The following is a 22167-nucleotide window of genomic DNA, read 5'->3' as shown; positions in this document are numbered from 1 at the left end:
TCACTTGGATCTACTACAGCTATACTATATATATATATTAAGGGATTATACGAGGCATTTTGCCTACTTTGTTTACAGGTGTTACACAAGTATGTTTTTAAACACATAACTGATAGTTGCTCCCAGACTAATTAATATTAACCAGTAAGTGCCACTAGTGACTAAAAGTGTCAACATAACCATAACGGGATATATCTCACGCTCCACAGTCAGTAAGAAGGCTCTTTTGATTCCAGCAGCTGTATATTTTTCAAGCCTCTTCAGCCATATTTTTGAATTCTACACCTGCATAAAAGTTGCCAATAACTCCTTATTAAAGACAAAAAGAGATAGGCACAAAACTAAAGTACAGAATATTATTTCATTTCAATGCACTGTGGGCAAACCTCATCATTATTTACAAGAAAAGATGTCTAAACAGATGTATGATAAAGCTTAAGGAAGAACCATTTCAAAATAAAATGCACAGGTAAAAATCACAGTGAAGTGTTGAGATGAATTTTAAATTAAAAGAAGAAATAAGTGCTTTATTAGCAGCTAAAGCTCAAATTCTAATGCACACTCAGCCTTCCCTGAAACCACCGAGGCTCTAGATCACTGGTTTCTGCCAAAAGCAGATGGTTATTCAACATATTCCCTGGGAAGACGAAGTTATATTCAGCTCTGATTATTTGAAATCCAGTGTTCGAGGACTGCAGAAGCTTTTTCAAGTGACAAGCTCATATTTTACTGCCAGTAGCATCACAGGGATATATATCCTCCACAAATTGCTACCACTGTCAATTAAAAAAAGAGAGAGAATAATATCGAGTCAGTTATGCAAGTTAGACGACCTCAGTTTTGTAATTTAGAATACGCTATTTAAAAAAAAAAAAAAGATAAAATCAACTGTAGCATTGTACTCTGAAGCTGTCACTAAAGCCTACTATGCTTTTTTCACGTTGTTTGCAGGCTTTCCAGCCTAAGTGATTCTACACTGTGCTGCAAGTATTTACAGCAGTGGAAGAGAGTGAGCAGCAACAGGAACTACCCTTTTCTAGGCTGACCCCACTTTTAACTGTTTTCTTCATGCAAACAGGCTCCACAGACTCATAGGAAAGGTATTATATTAATGAACAAAAGCAGCAACTTGTCTCACTATATTCTGAATGGATAAAGGAAACATTTACATTTACCAGATATTTTCAGTTGCTATGATACGCTCAGTTTGCATATGATGCCAATTTACAAAGAGCTGCAAATATGAAAGATTATGCTAAATTTAAATATCTAGGAGACCAGCTGTCTTCCTCTCTCCACATATACTCTTTACAACTGCTATCTTTTTCTGGGAAGCTCATAAGTAATCACAGCAATTTATCATATCTAAGATGTTTATCACAATACCGTACCTTTAACTGTTCTGCTGAAAAGCGAGGTTGTCAACAGATAGAATTCAGTGTATTTTCCTGTCCTGGACTGTTAAACCCCTCAATTAAGTTTTTGTTACAGTCATCTAGACTAATGGTATCACTGGACATCTTGGAGTACGTAGCTTGGCCTGTGAAATCCAAGAGATCTTCAAGAGCCTTGGCATTACTTGTCCCATTTTGGTCCAAAGAAACACCGGGCATGAGTTCGTTCATGGGTGAATATTCGGGGATAGAGATAAGTTCTTCTTTTGAAACTGGGCTATACAAAAGATAAACGAAAGGAAGATGCAGAGTAAGAGGTGTGTAACTTTTCATTAAGCAACAACCAAATTAACCTTCGACTGTCCAAAAGCTACTACTTATCTTAGTGCCAGCTGCAGCAAGCCTTTACCTAGAATATGTCCCAATCCAAACAAAAAGTGGTTACCTCGTTCAGGATGGAAGGTCATACCTAATCCATATTCCTTAAAGATTAAGATTTGTGGTAGCTGTGTGATGTGAACACTCATCTCCTAAAAACACATTTCTGGTAGTTTACCTTCAACTCATTATTTCAGTTGCTGCAGCATTCCCTTTCTTAGACATTTATTGCATCTTTCAAATTCTTGTCTTGACCCTGCAAACATTTACCTAAAGCACTCACACTTCACAACTTGTATCAAAAGTTATTTCTTACGATCTTATGATATACTTCAGACATTAAAAATCCTAGAATTTAATTTAAGAACTGCTGCTACCAGCTGATGCTTTGCAAAGACTAGTAAGGCCAGTGTGTTTCAGTCTGGAGAAGAGAAGGCAGAGGAAGGCTTTCACAAAGATTTCAAAACCCACGAAGGGGTGGTGGCTAAGTTGAGGGCAAAACTACTGTGCATCAAATCCTGCAACACAAAACCTAGGGGGTGCTCAATGACACTACTAAGAGGTTGGGTTTAACACAGATCAAAGAACGGAATTTACCTAGTGAGACTGTACTGTGGAACTTGCTGCCAGGTGAGGTCCCGGATGCAAATATTATCAGCAGCTTGAAAAAGGAGTTGGATAAACTCATGGGCAACAGGTCCATCAGTGGGTATTTCAAAGGGGAAGGCAAAGGTGTGCCCTCTAACACCCCTTAATGTCACACTTCTGTGTGGTCTTAGATTGTGGAAAGTGATAGGCTCAGGTGCTCTCCCAAACTAGTTTTTCTTATTGATGCTCTCCAAGACCAAATAATGGGCTAGACAGACTTCTGGTCTGTCCCAGTAGGGCATTTCTTACGTACTTACACAGATTAACTGGAAATACTGAAACAGTATGAGAGGCTAAGTTGGCTTATCAATTAAGGAAGCATCGTATAAAAATTCCACGTTTAAAATTCAGAGCTAGCTTTCTCATAGCAGCCTTGAATTACCAACTTCCTTCTTTTCAGCAAGTCCTTCCATCAAAATCCAACAGTATTTAATACATACAAAGTTTACTGATTTCCATACATTTGTTCCAGTTAAGCACTTAAAATGCTAACTTAATTATCTTCTTTATTCTGTTTGTACGGAGGGAGAAAAGTTCATGCATCCTGGCTATGCAGTCTTGTCATAAATAAAAAAAAAATGGTGACATCTGACAATATCTACAGTAGCTATTTTCACAGAACAATCTGAAAGGTTTGGGCAAACTTGTACGGAAGCCATAAGTAAGGACTGTAGAAGGATTTTAGAGCCCCCCCTCCCAAAAATGTGAGAGTGAGATGAGGTTCTGTTGACTCTTGTCTGAAACAACCAATTTGCATCTTGGCAGGCGTGGAGTACACTACAGTAGAGACCTGACTGCCCCATTGTGGGGTAGGCGAGAAGTAAAGCAGTAAAGTATTCACAAATAAACCAGAAAACTTTGTGTGTGTCTAATATGAATTCCACAATTTCTATTGGCAGATCTGGTCTGTACCTCACATCCATGGACTGAACCTCATCTGTTGAATCTTCCATGCTGTTAGATTTCCCATCAACGCCTTCCAGCTGAATGAGTCCTGCAACTGACTTGAGTCCATTAGCAACTACGTCTTGGGAAGGGAGTACAGAGGCAGCACTTTCTAAGCTTTTACTTTTCAGGCAGGTTGCCAATCCATTGATATCTATAAAAGGAGGTTAGAAATTATGACAGCAGCTTCTTTATTTAAACAGTTTAAAAAAAATCACAAATGCTTTTAAGTTATAGATCGAGTAGAAAGGAAGACTGACAATGCAGTAGGACTCAGTTTCATCTGTGACTCATCATACTATACTGTCAATCCTCTTTTTCCACTCTAAAATTGCTCCTTATGCTACATCTTTTAAATCTGAGGAAACAAGAAGAGAATGTTTTATATCATGTGCTAAAAGCCTTAGCCTGGGGAAGTAAACAAAATATAGAAAAACATCAGATATGTATATTTTATTTAATAATTCTTTAAATATGTATTTTTTTGTCAAGTCAAATTAAATGTAAGATTTATAGCAATGCTATAAAAAGCTTGCAAGCTTAGCTGTATACAAAATTTTTTTACCTACAAAATTCAAAGGTACATTGCAGCAACTAAACCTACCGGCAGACTGAACTTCTCATTAACAGAAATGCTATGTCAGGTACTAAAACGGAGAGGAAACTTTCTTCTGCTTATTTGGCCAAACAAAGCTAAGTCTCCAGTTTCTCACATGTGTTGCTGATGCAAATGTAGCTGTTCTTTTTGACATGAAAGCGAAGAAAATGTGATAATACACTGTGCTCTGCCTGACATTATGAAACTCTGAAAAGAACTGTGAAAACAGGTCAGAAAAATACGGCAATTTTTACCTGGCTGGTTGAGAACAAGGGTCTTTGGTTGCTTTTCCACATTCAGAGTTGATGGTACCTCCAGTTTTGGCTCTTCCTTCTGTAATCAAGTAATGAGTCAACTGTATTAGATGAAGGACTGTAACCTTCATGGAACTGATTGGACTTCAAGCTTGTGAGACTGCCCAGGGCCATGAAGTGGTCAAAGGTCATCAACAGCAGGAGAGAATTTTTTTTTTTTCTTTTTAATTAGGCATAGGATTTATTTTCTTTTTGAAGTAAAAAAAAAAAAACAACAAAAAAACATCCTCTGAAAGTAACTGAAGAAATGGTTTCCTTAGTAGAAAACTTAAAATACAGGTGAAAACTCGACTCTCTGTCATTTCCAAGCTGGACACAATTGCCTTGTTCTCAATCCTACATTCCAGGCAGGCGTAACATGGAGAGCTCAGTAGCTAATTCACTGGCTGGTACAAAGTAGGAGAAGATACATCACAGCAGCAAACATTACCGCTCCAGGAATGGGCTCTTGCCACCTTGCTGGATATTGAGGAAGATAAGTCTGCAACAGTTGCATAAACCTGTCTCCCTATAGCCATGGCACAACAATAAGTGTGACACAGTAACAGTCATTTGCAGTTTGAAATGCAACTAAAATTTGGGCGTAGTGTACCTAAGTATACCTACTAACATGGAAATACTCGAGTTTAATTTTCACATACGGGTTATCAAACAATTACACACTGTTTCATACCTTTATTTCTGGTGTTTCACTCCTCCTTGTTCTCTTCATTATTTCGTCTATTCTCTAGAAATCAAAATAAATTGGTGTATGAGAAGGCAGACAGAATATTTAACGCAACAGACTGATAAAGGAGAACAAAAAGACAAAAAGAAAAACTTTTCTCCACTGTCATGACCTCAACTCTGCTTGTCTTGAAAAAGGGAATAAGAAAGAAAAATACAGAAAACAAAAGACAGAAAACACCTTGGAGCTGGCTTTCACATATCAGATCTTACAGAACGTGACTTTCTCGGTAGATGCAATTTGGAGACAAAGGTGTTTGCAGTTATGAGTTGTGCTCAGCTCTGGAACAAGACGTTTATTTGAAACCAACAGCTATTATTTTCATCTAGTTGCTTTTCCAACTATTTCCAAATAATTCCTTTAAAAATAGTTAGGCTTTTTGGAATGGAAAAGTAAAATGAAATATCTATTCTTGCTGGAAACGTGTAAGGCATTACCCTAAAATGCTTTTATTTTTAATTCTTTGTTCATTAAAAAAACCCCTTCCAACAAATGTTGTCTATTTGCACTACTGTGAAAGGAAACTATTTCAGATTTAAAGACACTTTGGTTTGCTATTCTAATCTGCAACATGCCTCCAGCCCAGTGGCAAACAGTTAAAAATAACATATTAGAGTAACGTATATGGAAAGATGACTTTTTATAACCAGACAGAGGTCCTGCAGCTCTGCAGTTGTTCTCTCTTTCCTGCCACAAGGCCAAGTTATGCAGCTCCAGCTGTTTCTTTTGCAGTAGTGGACAGAAAGCCCTGCTGCCTCTACGTGATGCAACCAGAGACAAGCCAGGTGGGTGAAAACCTGCTTGTTAATCACATTAACTTTCTCAATTAATGACATGGAGCTTTGTTGAGTAAGTTTTAAAACAATGTCACCCATGTTCCTCAATAGTCTGTGATGTCCTGGGTTGGGCAGCAATCGACATTTGCCTTGGCATGCCATTCCTTGTTTGTCTCGGGCATTTAACTTTGTAGGTAGAGGCTAATTCTGTGTTTGTTCAGTACCGAGTAGAAAGTCATTTGCCTTAGGCAATTCTATTGTTACAAATTTTGATGTCCACATTTCCCTGACATGCAAGTAGCAAACAGTAAATTAGGCATAAATATCAGTCCGTAATCCCTCCAGTTTTTTATTTCTAGATACTATTGGGTACTACTTGGGTTATATATTCAAACAAGAAATGAAATTATTATCTTAAACGAGACGCAAATATCTACCTTCTTCCGCTCCAGTCTTTCTTGCTCAATTTGCTGCATGATTTGTTCCCTTTCAAGACGAAGTTGTTCAGCTGCCTCACGGGCTTTGATTTCTGCTTCTTCCCTCTAATCAAAATGTGTAAAATATGATAGGGCCATTATTTATTTCAGGCAGATTACCAGATACTATAAAGTATTTATTTATATGTATATATAAATATATGTATACATATATATGGACATAAAGTTTCACATTTGTGTTTGAGATGGTACCTGTTTCTCCAGTTTGGCTTGGAGCTCTTTTTCTTGCTTTTCTTTTAGCATTTGTTCTTCCTCAGTTCTTCGCCTGGCTTCCTCTTCTGCCTTTTTCCTAGCTGCTTCTTCTTCACGTTTTCTTTCCTCCTCCTTCTTGCGAGCCTCTTCCTCTAGACGAAGTCTTTCTTCTTCTGCCTTTCTTTTCTGTTCTTCTCTTTCAAGCCTGTAAAAAATGTAACAGTCTGTTTAAAAGGTTTCATCTTGTTTAGCATGAATCCTATTGTATGTGGCACGCAATCAGCAGTAACTGATAATGTACGCATCAGCGCACATTTTCATGAAAAACGCAAAGATATAGCAAAGAGGTTGAGCGCATGCCCAGAATTCAGGTTGCTATCACACTTTTATTCCAATCTTATTTTCACTGCCCCAAATCTTTCCTAGAAATTATAATTTCCCTTGAAAAAAAGGTGTCAAAGAAAAGAAAACATTTCCATTCTAATTTCAATTAGAGCTTCAATAATAAAAACACCCCTCTTCTGTACTTCACACCCAGAATGCTGGTATCTACAAACAAGCAAGTACTTTTTTCCTTCTTTTTGTCCAAAGATAAACAGATTGGATAAGTAGCAGCAAACAATGTCCACAAAACACAGTGGTACACTAGAAAGAGTGGGTGTACATTCCACCTGTGCTGTTCCCTGGCCCACTTAGGGACATCATCCTCCTTTGTCACCACATCCAAGAGCTGCTGTGACAACTGATCGTTCTTATCCTTGCATACCAGGGATTCTGGAAATATATCCAAGTTTCTCCTCTCCCCCATGTTTTCAAAAAGAACAGACAAAGCTGAATTTAGACATGCAGAGTTAGCGATTAGTTTACTATTAGGACCTTGAAGGAAGGGCATGATTTGTTGACACTTGCAACCTGCATCATATGTGGAGATCAACCTAAAAGTTTGCTCCCAGAACAGAGCCAAAATTTCATCGCTTAGACACAGCAACCTTCATTGTGCCCACACTTTTAAAGCCCTCAACTCCCTCCAGCAAATTGGGCAGGGAGATGAGCTTCAGGTTAATTTGTTGAACAACGCAAGCCTTGCCATTTAAGGCATATACTACTACTGTAAGACTGTTTCTTCTACGTGAACTAGCTCATTTAAAACCACCTCAAATATTTTTTGACAAAATAACATACTTCAGGTATGTTCACACTGAAGTGTGGACATACCTGAAGTATTTGGATGAGTAATAATAGTTCCTTCAGGCTTCTTAAAGAGGCCAAATTATTATTTTCTACCTTCACTAGTCATAAAGACTGCAAAAGACACTAATTAATTACAGGTCCAAACTGAAAGAAATTAACACTTACACGTAAGCTCCCACCTTGATTCTAAAGCCACCACAGTTTCAAGCATCTTGAATAATACAGGTTAAATTATTAGGTAATAATTTTCACAAATCAACAGAGATACCTCTCCCGTTCTTCTCTTTCCTGTCTCTCCCTTTCTTCTTGTTCTTTTTGCAGGCGGGCCTGTCGTCTTTTTTCAGCTAGAATTTTTGAGGCTTCTTCTGCATCAGTTGTTCCTGCCGTGATCTTTCCTGGGAGAGGACAACCAAGGCCGGAAAGTCAGGCAGGGAACTGAGAGCCCAGAACTTCAACACTTGCACAGAGACTAAAACGGTCCTGGTTCACGCTGGTATCACAACTTTGCTTTGCAAAACCATACATCAGCATTTCCAGCAGACAGAATACGGGATAGGTAAGGGCATCGCTGGATTTCAACATTTTCACATCCTCATACACGGGCAACCCTGGTGAAAACTATATGCTGACTGGTTATAGTATGTACCTTTACACACTCTCATAAACCCATGACTGAGCAGCTTCACAAAAAGAACAGCGCATCACTGTTTAAAAGCCTCACGGACCCATGATACCTTGCAAGTTATTCTTGCAGTAAGACGCACCTTCACTATTTTCTGTCTTCCCTGCAGAAGGCACGTGCTTCTCAGAAGCCACCTGGCCTGCATCATCAGTGCGTGCTCCTGGGGATTTCTGATGACTGACATTTTCTTTCTCCTTGTCTGCTTTCTTTTTAGGAGTTTCCTGGTTGAGATTAGAAGTGGCACGATGCTTCACAGGAGAAGCTGGATATTGTTTGGCGTTTTTAGGAGACTGAGGATAAGTCTTTGCAACTGTCCTGATAAAGGAAAATAAAAATTAAAACAGTTACGTTACACAATTTGGAATCAAACTCCTTCATATATATCATTCCTCTTTCTTGTCTCTGACTACAAAGGAATATCAGTTCTTCTGCACAACACTGCATAGAAACCACCTGGATGCAAACAATCAGAACCTGAAATGCAGGGAAACGGCATGAAAGTACAAATGATTACAGAAAATTCTCATTTAAAAGGACCAATAATACCGTCTGAGTTCTAGGCAAGAGATAAGAAATCATGGAATACCTAAACCAACTATTTTAGTAATGGCCATTTCATAACAATTTTGTGAACATGACTGCATTGAATAGTCCTTTCTCAACATTTAAAGTAAATCTATGTCTGCTTTCTGTCTGCAGAAATTATAATGAGTTGCAGAGTGCTCCTTTCACCTCAATACCGCCTTGTCAAACACAGTCTCTGATTTTCTAAAATAGCACCAAATACTCCTATATACCAAGGTAAAGCTGAGTACCACAAAAAGAGACAGAACTGACCAAACCATTCTACGGCCAGCTCCGCTATTTCAGTTAGTTCTTTAATCAGCACCAACACAACAGATTCAAGGCTCAAAACTCAGCCCCTGCAACCTTTTACACAGCTGCACTTGTGGTGATGGTGATGCACAGCAGAAACGTTCCCGACTGCTCATTTGGCTGTCGCATACTTTAGATGAAATGATAACCTTGATGTCAGTTCTGGGAAAGCAGAATGGTAAAGATACTTGATATTCACTGAAAATAGGTGCACATTAAAGAGAATAGATTACCAGGAAACATAAAACTACACACAAACACCATTCATTATTTATGTAACACCAGTAACTAGCACTAAATACTTGTAACATTAAGAAAGGCTGGGCTGTGTGACTAAGTAGTATGGAAGTAAAGAGATTACAATCTTAAAATAATGATTTATGTGAGTCCCATTAGAATAAATAAACCTACATTAAAGTGAACATTACACATGTAGTTGTAGCATTCCTTATGGATATGCGATTATGATACAAATGTAGTAGCCCTTATCACTTTTTGCATCTATACAATATAGTTTCATATACTGTAACATGTTTTCTGGACTAAACACTCATTCTGGCAGACCACAAGCATGAAAACATGGACAAGAGCTGAAAATTAATGAACTGGAGTGGCAAGTTTTGTATAGATCTAACTATAGTATTGTGTGGCCAGAGACTATTATAACCGGAACAACATTTGCATTACAGAGCAGACAATAAAAATTAAACAGCTTTCAACTCCCCCCCAGTTCATGAATTCAGGAGAAGAAAGGGTTCTTTTCCACCATATTATGCTGCCTTTGAAAGAGGGTGAGACACCAGAATAGAGGGAGCTCATTCAGAGCTGCCCAGTTTGTGGGGAGGAAAAGACTGCAGAGTATTGCACCACCCGTACTTTCTCACTCCCACTGAAGAGCCATCACAGACTCCAAAAGCCCTTGGGCTGGTGGAACAGTAGCACCCAACCAAATTTGAAGTTCAGCTCAGGTACCCTCTGCCTGCAGGCCCAGGAGTTCCTTGTCAGCTCAAGTCCTCGCCCTTGGTCCTTGCCTAAGCTAAGCTGTAGGTACGCCTGACCTGCCAGTCCTAACCTGATGTCTTGGTTTGTCCTTGGACCTGCCTCATTGAGGCCTTTGCTAGCTAACACTAAACTCTTGGCTGACCCTGGTCACCATCACCAGACCTGCCCTGGTCACTACTACTGTCTACTGTGAGATGGGGTCCTGTGGGGGAGGTCCCTGTCCTTATCTCCCCTGCTGCCACCCACAGCTCCCAGCTCACCCTACCTTGCAGGGCAGCCTGCTCCTGCTGCTCCCTGACAGAAACAGGCTTTGGAAGATGTGGACAGGCAAGTCTGCTTCCAGGTCTCGTAAAAAACAGCAATGGGAGAAGCCAACGAGATTGGCTGGTGTTGACCATATCTGGTTTTAGCATTATCTTTGGTTTTCTCTTTATGATATAAATGAACTCTCGGGCCCTCCTAAAGACAAAGGCAGAAATTTCAAGGTCCCACCTACGTATGTGCCTCACCATTACAGTCATTTCCAACTGCATTTCATAAAAATATAATGCGTAATAAAAAGCAAACAACCTTTCTTCTGCATCTCTGCAGCGCAGAGGATGCTTCTTGCTAATCAGACACTTCTTCAAAGCATAGTCCCTTCCTGCTGTCTTTGGTTTACACTTCCGACTTTACCACACATTCCTTGCAATGCTTTTTATTTAACTTGTTGTGACAGGAGCAGCAAAACAGCCACATAACTAAGGCTGAGTCATTTTCAGTATTAGCACAGAAGTAATTGTTCTCTAATAAAGACGTGACAATCAAATTAAAGAGGTTGGTAGGAAGGAGTCTAGTCATGAGAGCTATGCTGGCACTGCGTAGGAATCAGAGCAGGCTGGCTGCACAACTTACCTGTTGGACTAGAAACATGTGTTGAATCCTATTATTTAAGTAATGCATCTTTGAACTTTTAGACCTACGGAAATTTTTTCTTAAAGCTCTCTGGCCAGAAGAACAAGAAACAGGTATGGCTTTGGTTCTTTTAAAGCAACTAAAAGGGAGAAGCATATAAAAGACTGAATACTGCTAGGATGAGAGTGTAGTGCAAGCAGTGAAAAGCTGAGAAAGCCCCTCAGGAACAAGAATATTTCTTCAGAAATTTTAAATCATTTATTGGATGCCAGTAGAAAGTTTTAAATGATCACTGTTTTCCTCCTTGTATTTAAAACATATTGTCAACTTAGTGTCTTTAACATTCCTAGACACAGGCAGAATTGTTACTGGAAAAAATCCACTCCTTCTAATAGTATTTAAATGATGCTACTTTTTACTGGAAATGGCCAAACTTGACCATGAAGACAGAAAAATTGGATTATTAAGGGAAAAATGTATAAATGCTTGCGTAGTGGTCTGTTCAGGTTTAAAAAACATTTTATTTTTGCTTTGGGAGAAAAGGAAAGGGATGTAAGAACGTGGGAACACAGAAATGTGCCTGATGAGGATCAGAGATTTAAGATGACAGCTCCCCAAAATGCAAGAAGTGGTAGCATGTAAGCTGTGTCAAAGCTGGCTCACCTCAGTCACTAGATTTTACAGGGGAACACAGAAGTACAGAAAGCATCTTCCTCCCTCCAGGAGGTCTTAGTTTTCTCACCTAACTGCCCTGTGTTGACATGGGGGCAGCAACTTGTAAGAAGCCATTTTCATCGTGACCCCTACATGCACTGTAAGAACCTCTATCAGGTCTGAGGATCCACTGGTCCTTAAATTACAATGGCTTTTATACAATTAAAAGAGGAGTAGCAGGGACAGCCCATGCTGCAGAAGAATGTCTCAGGAAGAGCACAAGAGGGGTTCTGAGCATACTTTTGCTAAGTATAGAAAATAAAGTACATGTAGCACATGAGTCAGAGGTCACATCCAATTTTGTCCATAAACAGTAAGGGAGAGAATAGTGTGCTTTCTTGAAAACCCAGGTACACGATACATCATCGGTTACAGCAGTTCACAAGGCTGACTTTAAATCAGAAATCTGTAGCAACGCCAGAGCTGCATTATTTTTTTCCCCTATCTCCCTATTAATTCAACAAAAGCTCTGCTGAAACCACACAGGACTTGCATGTTCTCAAGCCTGTTTTCTGAGGTTGCTCTGGTCATAAGCTATTCCTGGATTCTGATATTTTTGCTCTGCTATCTGTAATATTTTCTCAAAAGCAGGTTTTTTTTTCACTTTTAGTTTTGATCTTTTCTAGCCAGAGATAGATTCATTTCTCTTTTACATATTAGCACAAACTCAGCACAGGTCCATAGAATAGTTATTTTGATAGCTGCACTATTACAGATGTTTTCAAAATCTTGAACTGGCCCATTCTATAGCTAGCTGCTGAAAAAAACCCTTAAAATAGTCTTGATCCAACATTCCACCCACTGTTTTTATCTTTCCAAGGCAAACCAAAGATCAAGAGTAGTAAATGTAGCACATACCAAATAAAATCTAAAACTAGGTCACTGCAGGACATAGAAGCTACTTCTGCGAGGAATTCACTGCATGCAGACACCTTTCTAATAGGTCATTTTTAAAACTTTTAAAACTTTGGGCTTTTTTGTACTACTCTAGGTTCATATTTCCTCAGAATTCTGTAATTTGATTGAGCACGTGCATTTCTGACGTCAAAGTGCATCCCAACAACTGCAGTGGGATGTCACCAAAAAGAACCGAGTTACGGGTTCAGTTAGTGAAACTGTGAGCGAAGGACAACGACACAGACTGGGAACTGGAAATGGACCAATAATCACCCACCAGCAGCGCTGCAGTCCCTTTTCCCTTCCCCCCCGCCCCTTTCACTTTCTCATATGGAGTAATGCTTTAGCAAAATAATGTAACATAGAGGCTTAATCACAGCTTTCCGTTTTCATTCACTGGCTTATAGTACAGCTTATCTGAAGACACTTAAAACTAAATCCCACTTCCTTGATTCAGTCAGGTCCCATTGATTTCCAAGGGACTATTTACCCAAAGACATGTGAAGGACACAGGCTTTATTGTTTTGCTGATCTATAAGACAGAACACTTACCTATTCTCTGAGGGATACTGCAAGAATAAACGGATTAATGTATAGATCTTTGAAGACAAAGCATAAAAAAAAAATTACCAAAAAAGCCGGTATTATTGATTTTGTGAAAGATCTGAAGAACAAGAGCACTTTACACAATCAGTATCCAGTAGCAATTGTAAAAATAAAAGATGATTTCTCAGTTACCCATCTCTCTAATCCATTAAACTTTCACCTCTGTCAACTGATCCACGCTGGATTCAAAGCAATAGTTTTGGGTTTCTTTCTTGCGTGGCATTTCTTGATATATTTCCTTTTTCAAATATCTTCAGGCTTTGAATCCTTTCCTTGGTATTAATTATTGCTCAACAGATGTTTATTTTTCCCCCTTTTCTCCTTTTTCAGGTCCGTATTTGTTCACTCATTTTGTCTTGGACGCTATGTCTTTGGGCTGATCTTTCTTCCTTTCTCAGCAAAATTTGCACCTTCAAACATTTGTATTTTATTTATGTAATTACTGCAAATCTACTTCGCCATCAATCACTGTCTCTCTTTAGGTCGAAGTTTTATTGTCTTGTTTGAGCCTGTTTCAGTTACTTTACCATGATAAAAAGAGCTTTTTAATTAATAAATAATGAAAACATATAAAGAAGACAAGCAACTACCATCACAAACCAAGATGACAACTCTGAAGAACTAGTAACTAGAACAATGCCAAGAAAACTTGAATGTCAAGTTACATACTTTTAAGAAGAAAAATGCATACAGGTAATTATTATCTAAATTACTGGCCGTACTTGATCCTTTCCTCAATAGCTTTCTAAGTTAAGGTGCTGTGCAGGATCACTAACTACTAAAGCTGTACAATACGTATTCTTATTTCTTCCAGGGTATTTTTTGGCCATATGGTGTGCTGAAAGGAGAAACGGTAAACTCATAAAAGATTGTCAGGTTTGCAAGGAGAATCAGTATTTGTCTACATATTTAGTCACATTAAAATTAAGTTCCACAGATAATTTTAAATGAAAAGGTAAGATTATACAATCTAAAGGAGAGTTCCAAAAGCCCGACTGCCTATATTTAAATCCGCTGACCAGCCAGATCATTACCTAGCATTTGATTTGTATGAAGAAATCCATATTTTTATATTATAATATAATACGGTGATCAGGATGCCTTTTTAAAATTTTATTTATATTTCTGAGGGGAAGTTTTGAGAGTGCTGAAGCAGAACTGTCTTTCTGCAATCAGTAATAAACGTGGATTTAAACTCTATTTACTGTATCTCTCATAAGGTCAAGGAGGGTGTTCTAATTGGGCCATGTTAAGATTAAATGCTCAGTAATACATTTCTAGCAGTGCTCAGAATCAGATTTTCTTGAGGAAGAGAGGGAGGAAAAAGAAAAACAGGATAACTACTGTGACTCACAATCAGAGAGAAGCCCACCAGTACGCTTCTTAATTCCTCCATGCAGCATCTGCTTCTTCCTCTAAAAACAGTAGTTTATATTCCTTGTAGGCATGAAAACATTCTACTAGAAAAAGGTTCTCATAATTTGCACCTCTGGGAAAAGTCTCAATCTTTGCCTAACCTTTTATGCAAATCAGTACTACAAATTAAGACTGAGCATACTTTTTTCATGGAGCACTGAACATCTGTTTCACAAAATATTTTTCTTTTTCCCCGAGATGTCTCTATGATGAGCTATACCAACCTTTTCAATGTCTGTCCATCAAGAAATGCTTCACTCTCAGCAATCCAGTTCCCACCAATCATTTTGCTTAACTAAATATGCCCCTCGGTATGTCTATAAAAGACTGGCCTAGTGAACTGAAAAGATGCATTCTGAACAGGGAATATCGGTACTTACAGAATAATACATATTTTTATAGCTCAAACTTTTCTCTGTACTTTTTGGGCTGCCACTAGACAATGATCTGCTCAAAAGTGTAATGAAAAAAAGCTGATTGTCATTAACATTTCATATCATTCCATTCTTTGCAAAATTTACGTAGTTCAGTACCTGACAACAATACATATCGAATATTGAAAGTTTGCAAATTTGTAGCCCTACAATATAAAGAAAGAATTAAAATTTCCCAGTTCCGTGCAAAGGGATGACCATAACAGAAAGAATGCCCAGAGTTGGATGGTTTCCTGTATTTTGTCTAACACCAGACTCACACACAAAGTCATCCTCCGTTAAAGAGCTATGCGCTCAGAGCTGAAACAGAAAAGGAATACCAGCTAGTTTTTGCTGCAGAAGAAATTTGTCAGAAAGGGGATCATCAAAACCGATTCAGTCTGTGGCCAGGTTAGCTGGAGTGATGTAAGTGGGATGGAGTTCGGCCCCATCTGCCTGGAAACCGCGACAAGTGGTGCAACACAAATGGGACTCCCATGGTTTGCCTTTGACGTGGGGAAACGCATCTAAGTTTTGTTATTCGGGCCAGAAGGCCAAACAGCTTTTGTGATCTGCTGGTCTGTTGGACTGCTGTGTGTTTAAATGGGGAGGTAAGGATATGTTGATTTAGGATGGTGAGGTTGCTTTCATGCAACAAGTGAGAGCTTCAGCCATTTTGGCAAGGGTCTGATGAGGGTGTTTGTAGGGGCACTGTGACCCTTACGTTAGGAATGTAGAAAGTAAGATTGTAAATGAATTGACATTTAACCAATAGCATAAGGTACGCTAAATGGATCCTAGGACATAGAGCAGTGTGTCGTTTTTAATAAGAATGGAAACTACACATTTTGGGTGATAAAGAGCATATTGAGAAATGGGTCTGTGATAATCTCCCCTCCTTTGGCATCTTGTTCCTCCAGGGCAAGGAGGTTTTTAGGACAGGAGAGGTAACAGAGCCAGTCCAGCTTCGAGTATCAGCGGAGGCATTCTCACTTGTGCTACCAGGTTCAGATTAAAAACAAATAAAATCACACAAAAGGAGATAATTTTCAAGACAGAAGCGGGACCCATGAACAGGGTCTAGAAGAAAAGAAAAACACAAAACAAAACACGGAAACTGCTGTAGACCATGACTACTTTAGCCTACTTCTGCATTTCAGCCAGACTTAATAACCCATTCTAAGAGAGCTGAAGACACATTTGCTTAGACTTGTGAGTTGCAAGCTGTGGTACACAGACTACAGTTTTGAGTTTCTGCAAAAGACAACTAAGAAAAGCAACTCAATTGCTAGTAAGACCAGATATGCTATAGGTCCACAACTCTGCATGAAAAACACCCCAACAACTAAAGGCAACAAACCCAAAGAGGTCTCCAAATAAACAAAGATTAAAACCGATGGTTTAGATGACGCATAGTTAAGTACATTTATGGAACCAGATGGTCATGCCAGCAATAGGGTCATACCAGCAATAACAAATACATATTTTAAATGCCAGAATTTCTAGTTAGTACTCAGGTTCTGTGCATTTCTTCACCTTATGCAAAGTTTCTTCAAAAACAAATAAAACAAAAGCATGTTTAAAAATAAATTTTAAGTAATATTTCACGAGTTATGAAATGCACTGTGATAATTTGACAAGACTGAGAAAAGGCAGAGAAGTGTCTCTAGCGACCACTAACACAACTTTACATGTATCTGTTTATCGACATCTCTCTCTCTCCCCCATCTGTATATCTGTGTATGTATAACTAAAATTAACTAGATTTTACACAACACTTCAAAGGAAGTTCCTCAAGAGTCTCCTTTATAGGCAACAAGCAGCTCACAGCATATTAGACCACTAATAAGAAAGGCATACTTAGGCGTCGCAGGTGATGCAGATCTTCTGGACATGGCAGCAGGAGAATCAGACCTTCTTAGAGGAGATCCCACACCAGATGATGAACCAGGTGTTGTGGATCGCTTCTCTTTCTTTATTTTCTCAGTCTAGAAATACAGTTCATTTTAGTTTCCATAATTAGGACCAACAAAATAGTTTTATTAACAAGACTGCATATAAACAGAGTTGGGTAACACACATTTAAGATAAAAAACTTTTAAACACCAGCTCACAACTGAAGTGAGTTTTTTATTTTACATAGACATGAAAACAACCATGTCTTGTACGGACGTAGCATACAGGTTGCAGATATGTAACACCACATCAGAGCCTCTCCAAGAGTTCTTGGGAGGGGTGGTGGCACTGGGTGAAGTTTTCAAAATCATCTATATGCTCCCGAAATGCCTCTTAAGACATGGTCAGTAGTGCACTCGGGCATCTCACAGCAATGCTGCTGGATGTAACACCGCAAATCACACCTAAGAAAGACACTACACAAATCTTTAGCTGCCAGCTTTAGTCCTCTCGCTTGCATCTAATTTAGATGGCATAAATCCCCCTACTAGTAACTACTACAAGACACAGGACCTTACACGAATTTTACAGCCCTAGCATAAATTTTTTAAAACACGCCTTACATTGTGTAGACTCAGTGAAGGTGAATGACTTGCCTTTGCTTTTCTGGAAACTACAGTGGATCAATAATGCATCTTTTAAGCAAACAGCATTAAAAATGTCCAGAGGGAGAGTTAAGCAATTGGTATAAAACAGAGGCATTGTCAATACACTTGGCAAGTTTCCGAAATATGCGAAACTTGCTAATTAACCAGCAAGACTGGATAGTCATACTCAGTAGAGAGCGTATTCGTCATCCCTGTTCCCAGAAGTTACAGGCAAGTCCATGAAACACACACCAGTGCCAGAAATCTCAGTTCCCTGAAAACGAAGGTGTTGCTGTTCCAAATACCAGTGCTCAACATTGATTCCCAGGACAAAGAAGATATTAAAATGCTGCTAAACCAGGAGCAGGAAAGCAAAAGAGGCAGGCAAGGCTTACTTTCTTACTGCTGTTCCTTACAACAGGGGTAGTACTTTATTTTTATGAATGTAAAGGGAAAGACAACAACCAGAAGCCATATCAGTTTACCCAGAAGTGAAATCAAAACCATTGCAAACCCACCTGAGTAACTTCAGCTGCGGCCGCCCCTTTCATGGCATCGGAAGTGGAGGGTGAAGTTGCCTTCTTTCTGTCGGTGCTTCGGGTGGGGGAAGGCTTGTAGGGAGATTTAAGAGGACTAGCTGGTGCTACACGAGGACAGATATGGAATACTAAAGAGTTATAGTACAATAGCAAGAGCAAAAGGGAGCACAGACAGAGGAAGTAAAGGAGAGGAGAAAACAGCATACTTTTATGTTATAATGTTCAAAGGTAGTTTTCAAGGTTTTTTTTAAAAGTGTTTCAAAATATGACATTATATAACACATTCAACATGGTCCCATGTTTACTAAAATGTATCGACTCAAAGTAATATTTTATAGAATTTTTAATTATTATTTTTTTTTAATTATCTCTAAATTATTGCTCTCTTACTTATATACCTTTTGGAACACCTGACTATGACTGTGATTCTCTTCTTTTCTGAGAAGTCCAGCTTCATTTGCATTTGATAAAAAGAGTAATCAAAAAATTCTAGTTGGGTGACTTTTGAACAAATACTGCAAAACAGGAAAGGTGACAGAAGAGTAGGGATTTTTTTATTTTTTTTTTTAAAGCCTAAACACGGCAAAGGCTCCTGAATACCTTAATTGCTTTTCAAAATAATACTTAATTTAAAAAAAAAAAAAAAACAAAAAACAAAACAAACCCAAACCTACACTAAATGCTGCTGTAGGTATTTCAGTTATTGTTATTTGTGGTAGACATCAGTTTAAATGAGACACATGCATTGCAACTCACAGGGCAACTCTTTCTGGGTATTTTTTCTTTATTTGCAATATGAACAGGAGTTTTTAAAAATAGGATCTTTTACTCCTTTTTTTGTTCATATTGCCTTCTAAGACGAAACATACAGAACAATCAACAGAGTATATGCTTTATTAATAAGACAGATACTAATCATAACCACGTGACAGTGTGTTTCCTATCTTATTCAACTGAAATCAAGAAGGATATTGACTTTGGAGAAGCAGTAATTATGCTCAAATGTAAAGGAATTCGTATTTCCAATTATTTTTTTTTTTATTGGGGGCAGTCCTATAAAATTGCTTAGGAAGCCTTTTTGTATGCTTTGAAGTTTAACTGGACCTATGTGTTCTTTGACTGACTTTCCAGCGAGTTGGCAAAAGTTCACTGAATATTAAGAAAAACAGTCAGAAACATAAATGCTGCTTAAGGTAAGTATTTTTACTTCAACTGTAGAAAAAAATTAATGTGTCCAATAAAAACCGTTTGCCTGAATACCTTGACTCAGAGTGACACTAATAATGCACTGCTCTAGAGAAAGAGTCTTAAATTGAAACTCCTCATTTCTAAGCTTACAGAAAACTCAGAAGCAGAGCAATTTTGACCCAAACATAATGATGTGAGGCACAGTATGAGCTTGTGAAAAGGAAGAATCCTCTTCCCTGTTCAAGAAACAACTTCTACAGAGGGAAGTACACCCCAAATAAGAGATCTCCCTCGGCTCTTCTGCTGGCAATTACTGGCAAATCCGTCAACGGCCACTCTGAGTATTGATGCTGTTTGCAACCAGTGCTACAGCCTGATTGCCTTGCGAGGAAATGACAAGAGGATGCTGGTTCAGAGAGCTGTTCCCAGAATCAGCTGAGGGGAAAAAGCAATCTGCAGACCAAACTGTACCCTTGTCAGACCTGCCAGCATGCTACTTTAAAGATCCCGCGATGAAGAGAGAGATGAAGTTGGGAGTTTACAAACAAAACGAGCGTGGAAGGACAAAGAAAGTCCCTATTGATTTCCTCAATATCAAATACAACACAGAAAACAACATCTGTAGGCGGCCCCAGCAATTCGCCTCAAAATTTTAAGCAGAATATACTGATCTAATTTCAAGTTGGCTTTTGTTCAGTCTTAGCAGTAGTTGATCCCTGAGCAGTAAGTAAACTGGGAATTTGCTCATGGGCCAAGTACTGTATGACAGCATTTCTGCTTCCAACAGACGCTGCTTTTAATGTAGAAACTAGGGAAGTCATTTCAGAGTCATTTAATACCGATGTCCCTATGCACTGCAACAAAGTAACGCACAAAGGAAAGTAGGCTTACTTAATTTTTATACAGCTTTGTATTAAAAACACAGATGCAGGACCTGAGCCTCTTTCAACCATGCCATATGAAAATATTGATCATAAAAACGATCAGCCTTATACTGCCTAACCAGTTTTATCTTGAAAAAAAGTTTCCTTTTGCAGCCAGGCATTTGGGTGTGGGGTTTGTTCTTAATAAAAGTAAAAAAAAAAACTTGTTAAACTTTTGTCCTTGTTTCAGCAAACACTATGACTAGGTATAGCTTTATAAGCAGGAACTACTCTGGAAGTCAGGCACTTGCCTAAGTATTAGCAGGACTGGAAACATCAGTTTTGTAGATGTTTGCAAAATAAGAGTTTTATTAGACTGCCATTTACAGATAGGAATAGTAACTATCATCTCTAATTTTTAGTTTCTTAAAGATCAATAATTTCTGGAACTGACACCTTCCTATCAGTATCTCTGTTTTTTCCTCTAAGTATCATTTTATATTTGTATATACACACACACATACATATATGAATACACATACAGTAACACAGTTAAAGGCAGAAAGTAATTTAACAGCAAAGAAGTGGAACCATAGTAAAAATAATTAAGGCTCAAATGGTGCACTGGGATTTTTGTTCTATGTACTATTTGGGTATGAAAGGGGATGACATTGATATATATCAAATAAAGCCTCTGCGAGGTGTCACACACTAGTCTATAAAAACTATTTCTTAAATGAATATATTCAGTTTTCCACTGGCTTAGGTTTTAGCGATTTTGTTAATTCATTTTTTTGTTTGTGTGGGGTTTTTTTTGTTTGTTTGTTTTAAACTATGTTCTTTTTAAAAAGACATTTAGAACAAGACAGACAAGAGTATGTGTTTTTCCGTGCTTTTAAATACCGCTATCATGAACAACTTAGTTAATCGTTGATTTTGTACTATCATGTAAATTGTCATTTGGTTCATAGTACTGCGGTTCTTTCAACTACTCAAATGCGACCAAAAACATACCTTAACAGTTTCAGAGTGAGTAATTCACATTTTTACCTGGATTATTGTACTGCTCAGAAAGCATTAATGTACTTCTGCTTCTGGCTAAAGATGACTGTGTGGGAGTCAGCAGTCGAGAAACAATAAAGTTTTCCATTGGACTAAGATGCATGCGGTGAGCTGAAGGATGGGAGCAAATAAAATAAAATTTAAAATGCAAAGAAATAAAATAATGTTACATTAAAACAACTGAAACAGAATGATGAAATGATTAAATGAAATGAGAAAAATCTTGAAGTGTTCGAGATTTAAAATATTTAAAGATAATTTTCATTCCCTCTGAAAAGAAGGTTTCTAGTTTCTCCATCATTTTAAATTATCTTCCCACCTGTACAATAAATATAGTAAGGTTAAGACCGTGTTGCATTTTGTTCTTACACAGAGGCATGTTCCATTCTGCAAAATGACTGCTTTCATGACTCAGCATGAAGAAGGTTTGCCTTTTTCCCCAGTAGAAAAGGTGAAATATTTGGTATAACAGCACAGCTACTCACTAGTGTGCCAACCATACTGGGACTGCATTTAAAATTTGCAGTCTCACTGCATTATATAAGCCTTATTTATACAATATGCCTGCATTCCTTCCTACTCCATAAATACAAGCGTGAACTATGTAAGAAAGATATTTATAGATGTTCTTATTACATGCATAGATACGTAGCCATCTATCATAATAATCTCAAGGCTATTGAAGAGTTTTCATTAAGCAATTCAGAAATTAAAGTAAATTTACCTTCTCTTTTCATTCCATAAATAAGCCTTCATTGTGACTTATTTCAAGTAATTTTTTTCTAATTAGAGTTTAAAAAAAAAAGGGGGGG

At 38.2% G+C, this 22167-nt stretch overlaps 1 protein-coding gene across 1 annotated transcript in view; it reads right to left on the bottom strand.

The window, feature by feature from the left end:
- Window positions 1-243: 243 nt before the first annotated feature.
- Window positions 244-22167, bottom strand: part of MAP7D2 (MAP7 domain containing 2) — a 107167-nt gene continuing 85243 nt past the window's right edge. The window contains exons 7-17 of the mRNA XM_009894500.1: window positions 18222-18346; window positions 17021-17148; window positions 8425-8657; window positions 7929-8055; window positions 6470-6674; window positions 6218-6322; window positions 4951-5004; window positions 4218-4296; window positions 3333-3519; window positions 1392-1671; window positions 244-776 (exon numbers count right to left, since the gene is read on the bottom strand). Coding sequence (XP_009892802.1) covers window positions 1422-1671; window positions 3333-3519; window positions 4218-4296; window positions 4951-5004; window positions 6218-6322; window positions 6470-6674; window positions 7929-8055; window positions 8425-8657; window positions 17021-17148; window positions 18222-18346 — 1493 coding nt within the window. The 3' untranslated portion in view covers window positions 244-776; window positions 1392-1421. The remainder of the gene's footprint in view (window positions 777-1391; window positions 1672-3332; window positions 3520-4217; window positions 4297-4950; window positions 5005-6217; window positions 6323-6469; window positions 6675-7928; window positions 8056-8424; window positions 8658-17020; window positions 17149-18221; window positions 18347-22167) is intronic.

The sequence above is a fragment of the Charadrius vociferus genome, unplaced genomic scaffold (assembly GCF_000708025.1).
Source record: "Charadrius vociferus isolate BGI_N301 unplaced genomic scaffold, ASM70802v2 scaffold770, whole genome shotgun sequence".
NCBI lineage: Eukaryota > Metazoa > Chordata > Aves > Charadriiformes > Charadriidae > Charadrius > Charadrius vociferus.
This window is presented reverse-complemented; position numbering and strand designations above follow the sequence as displayed.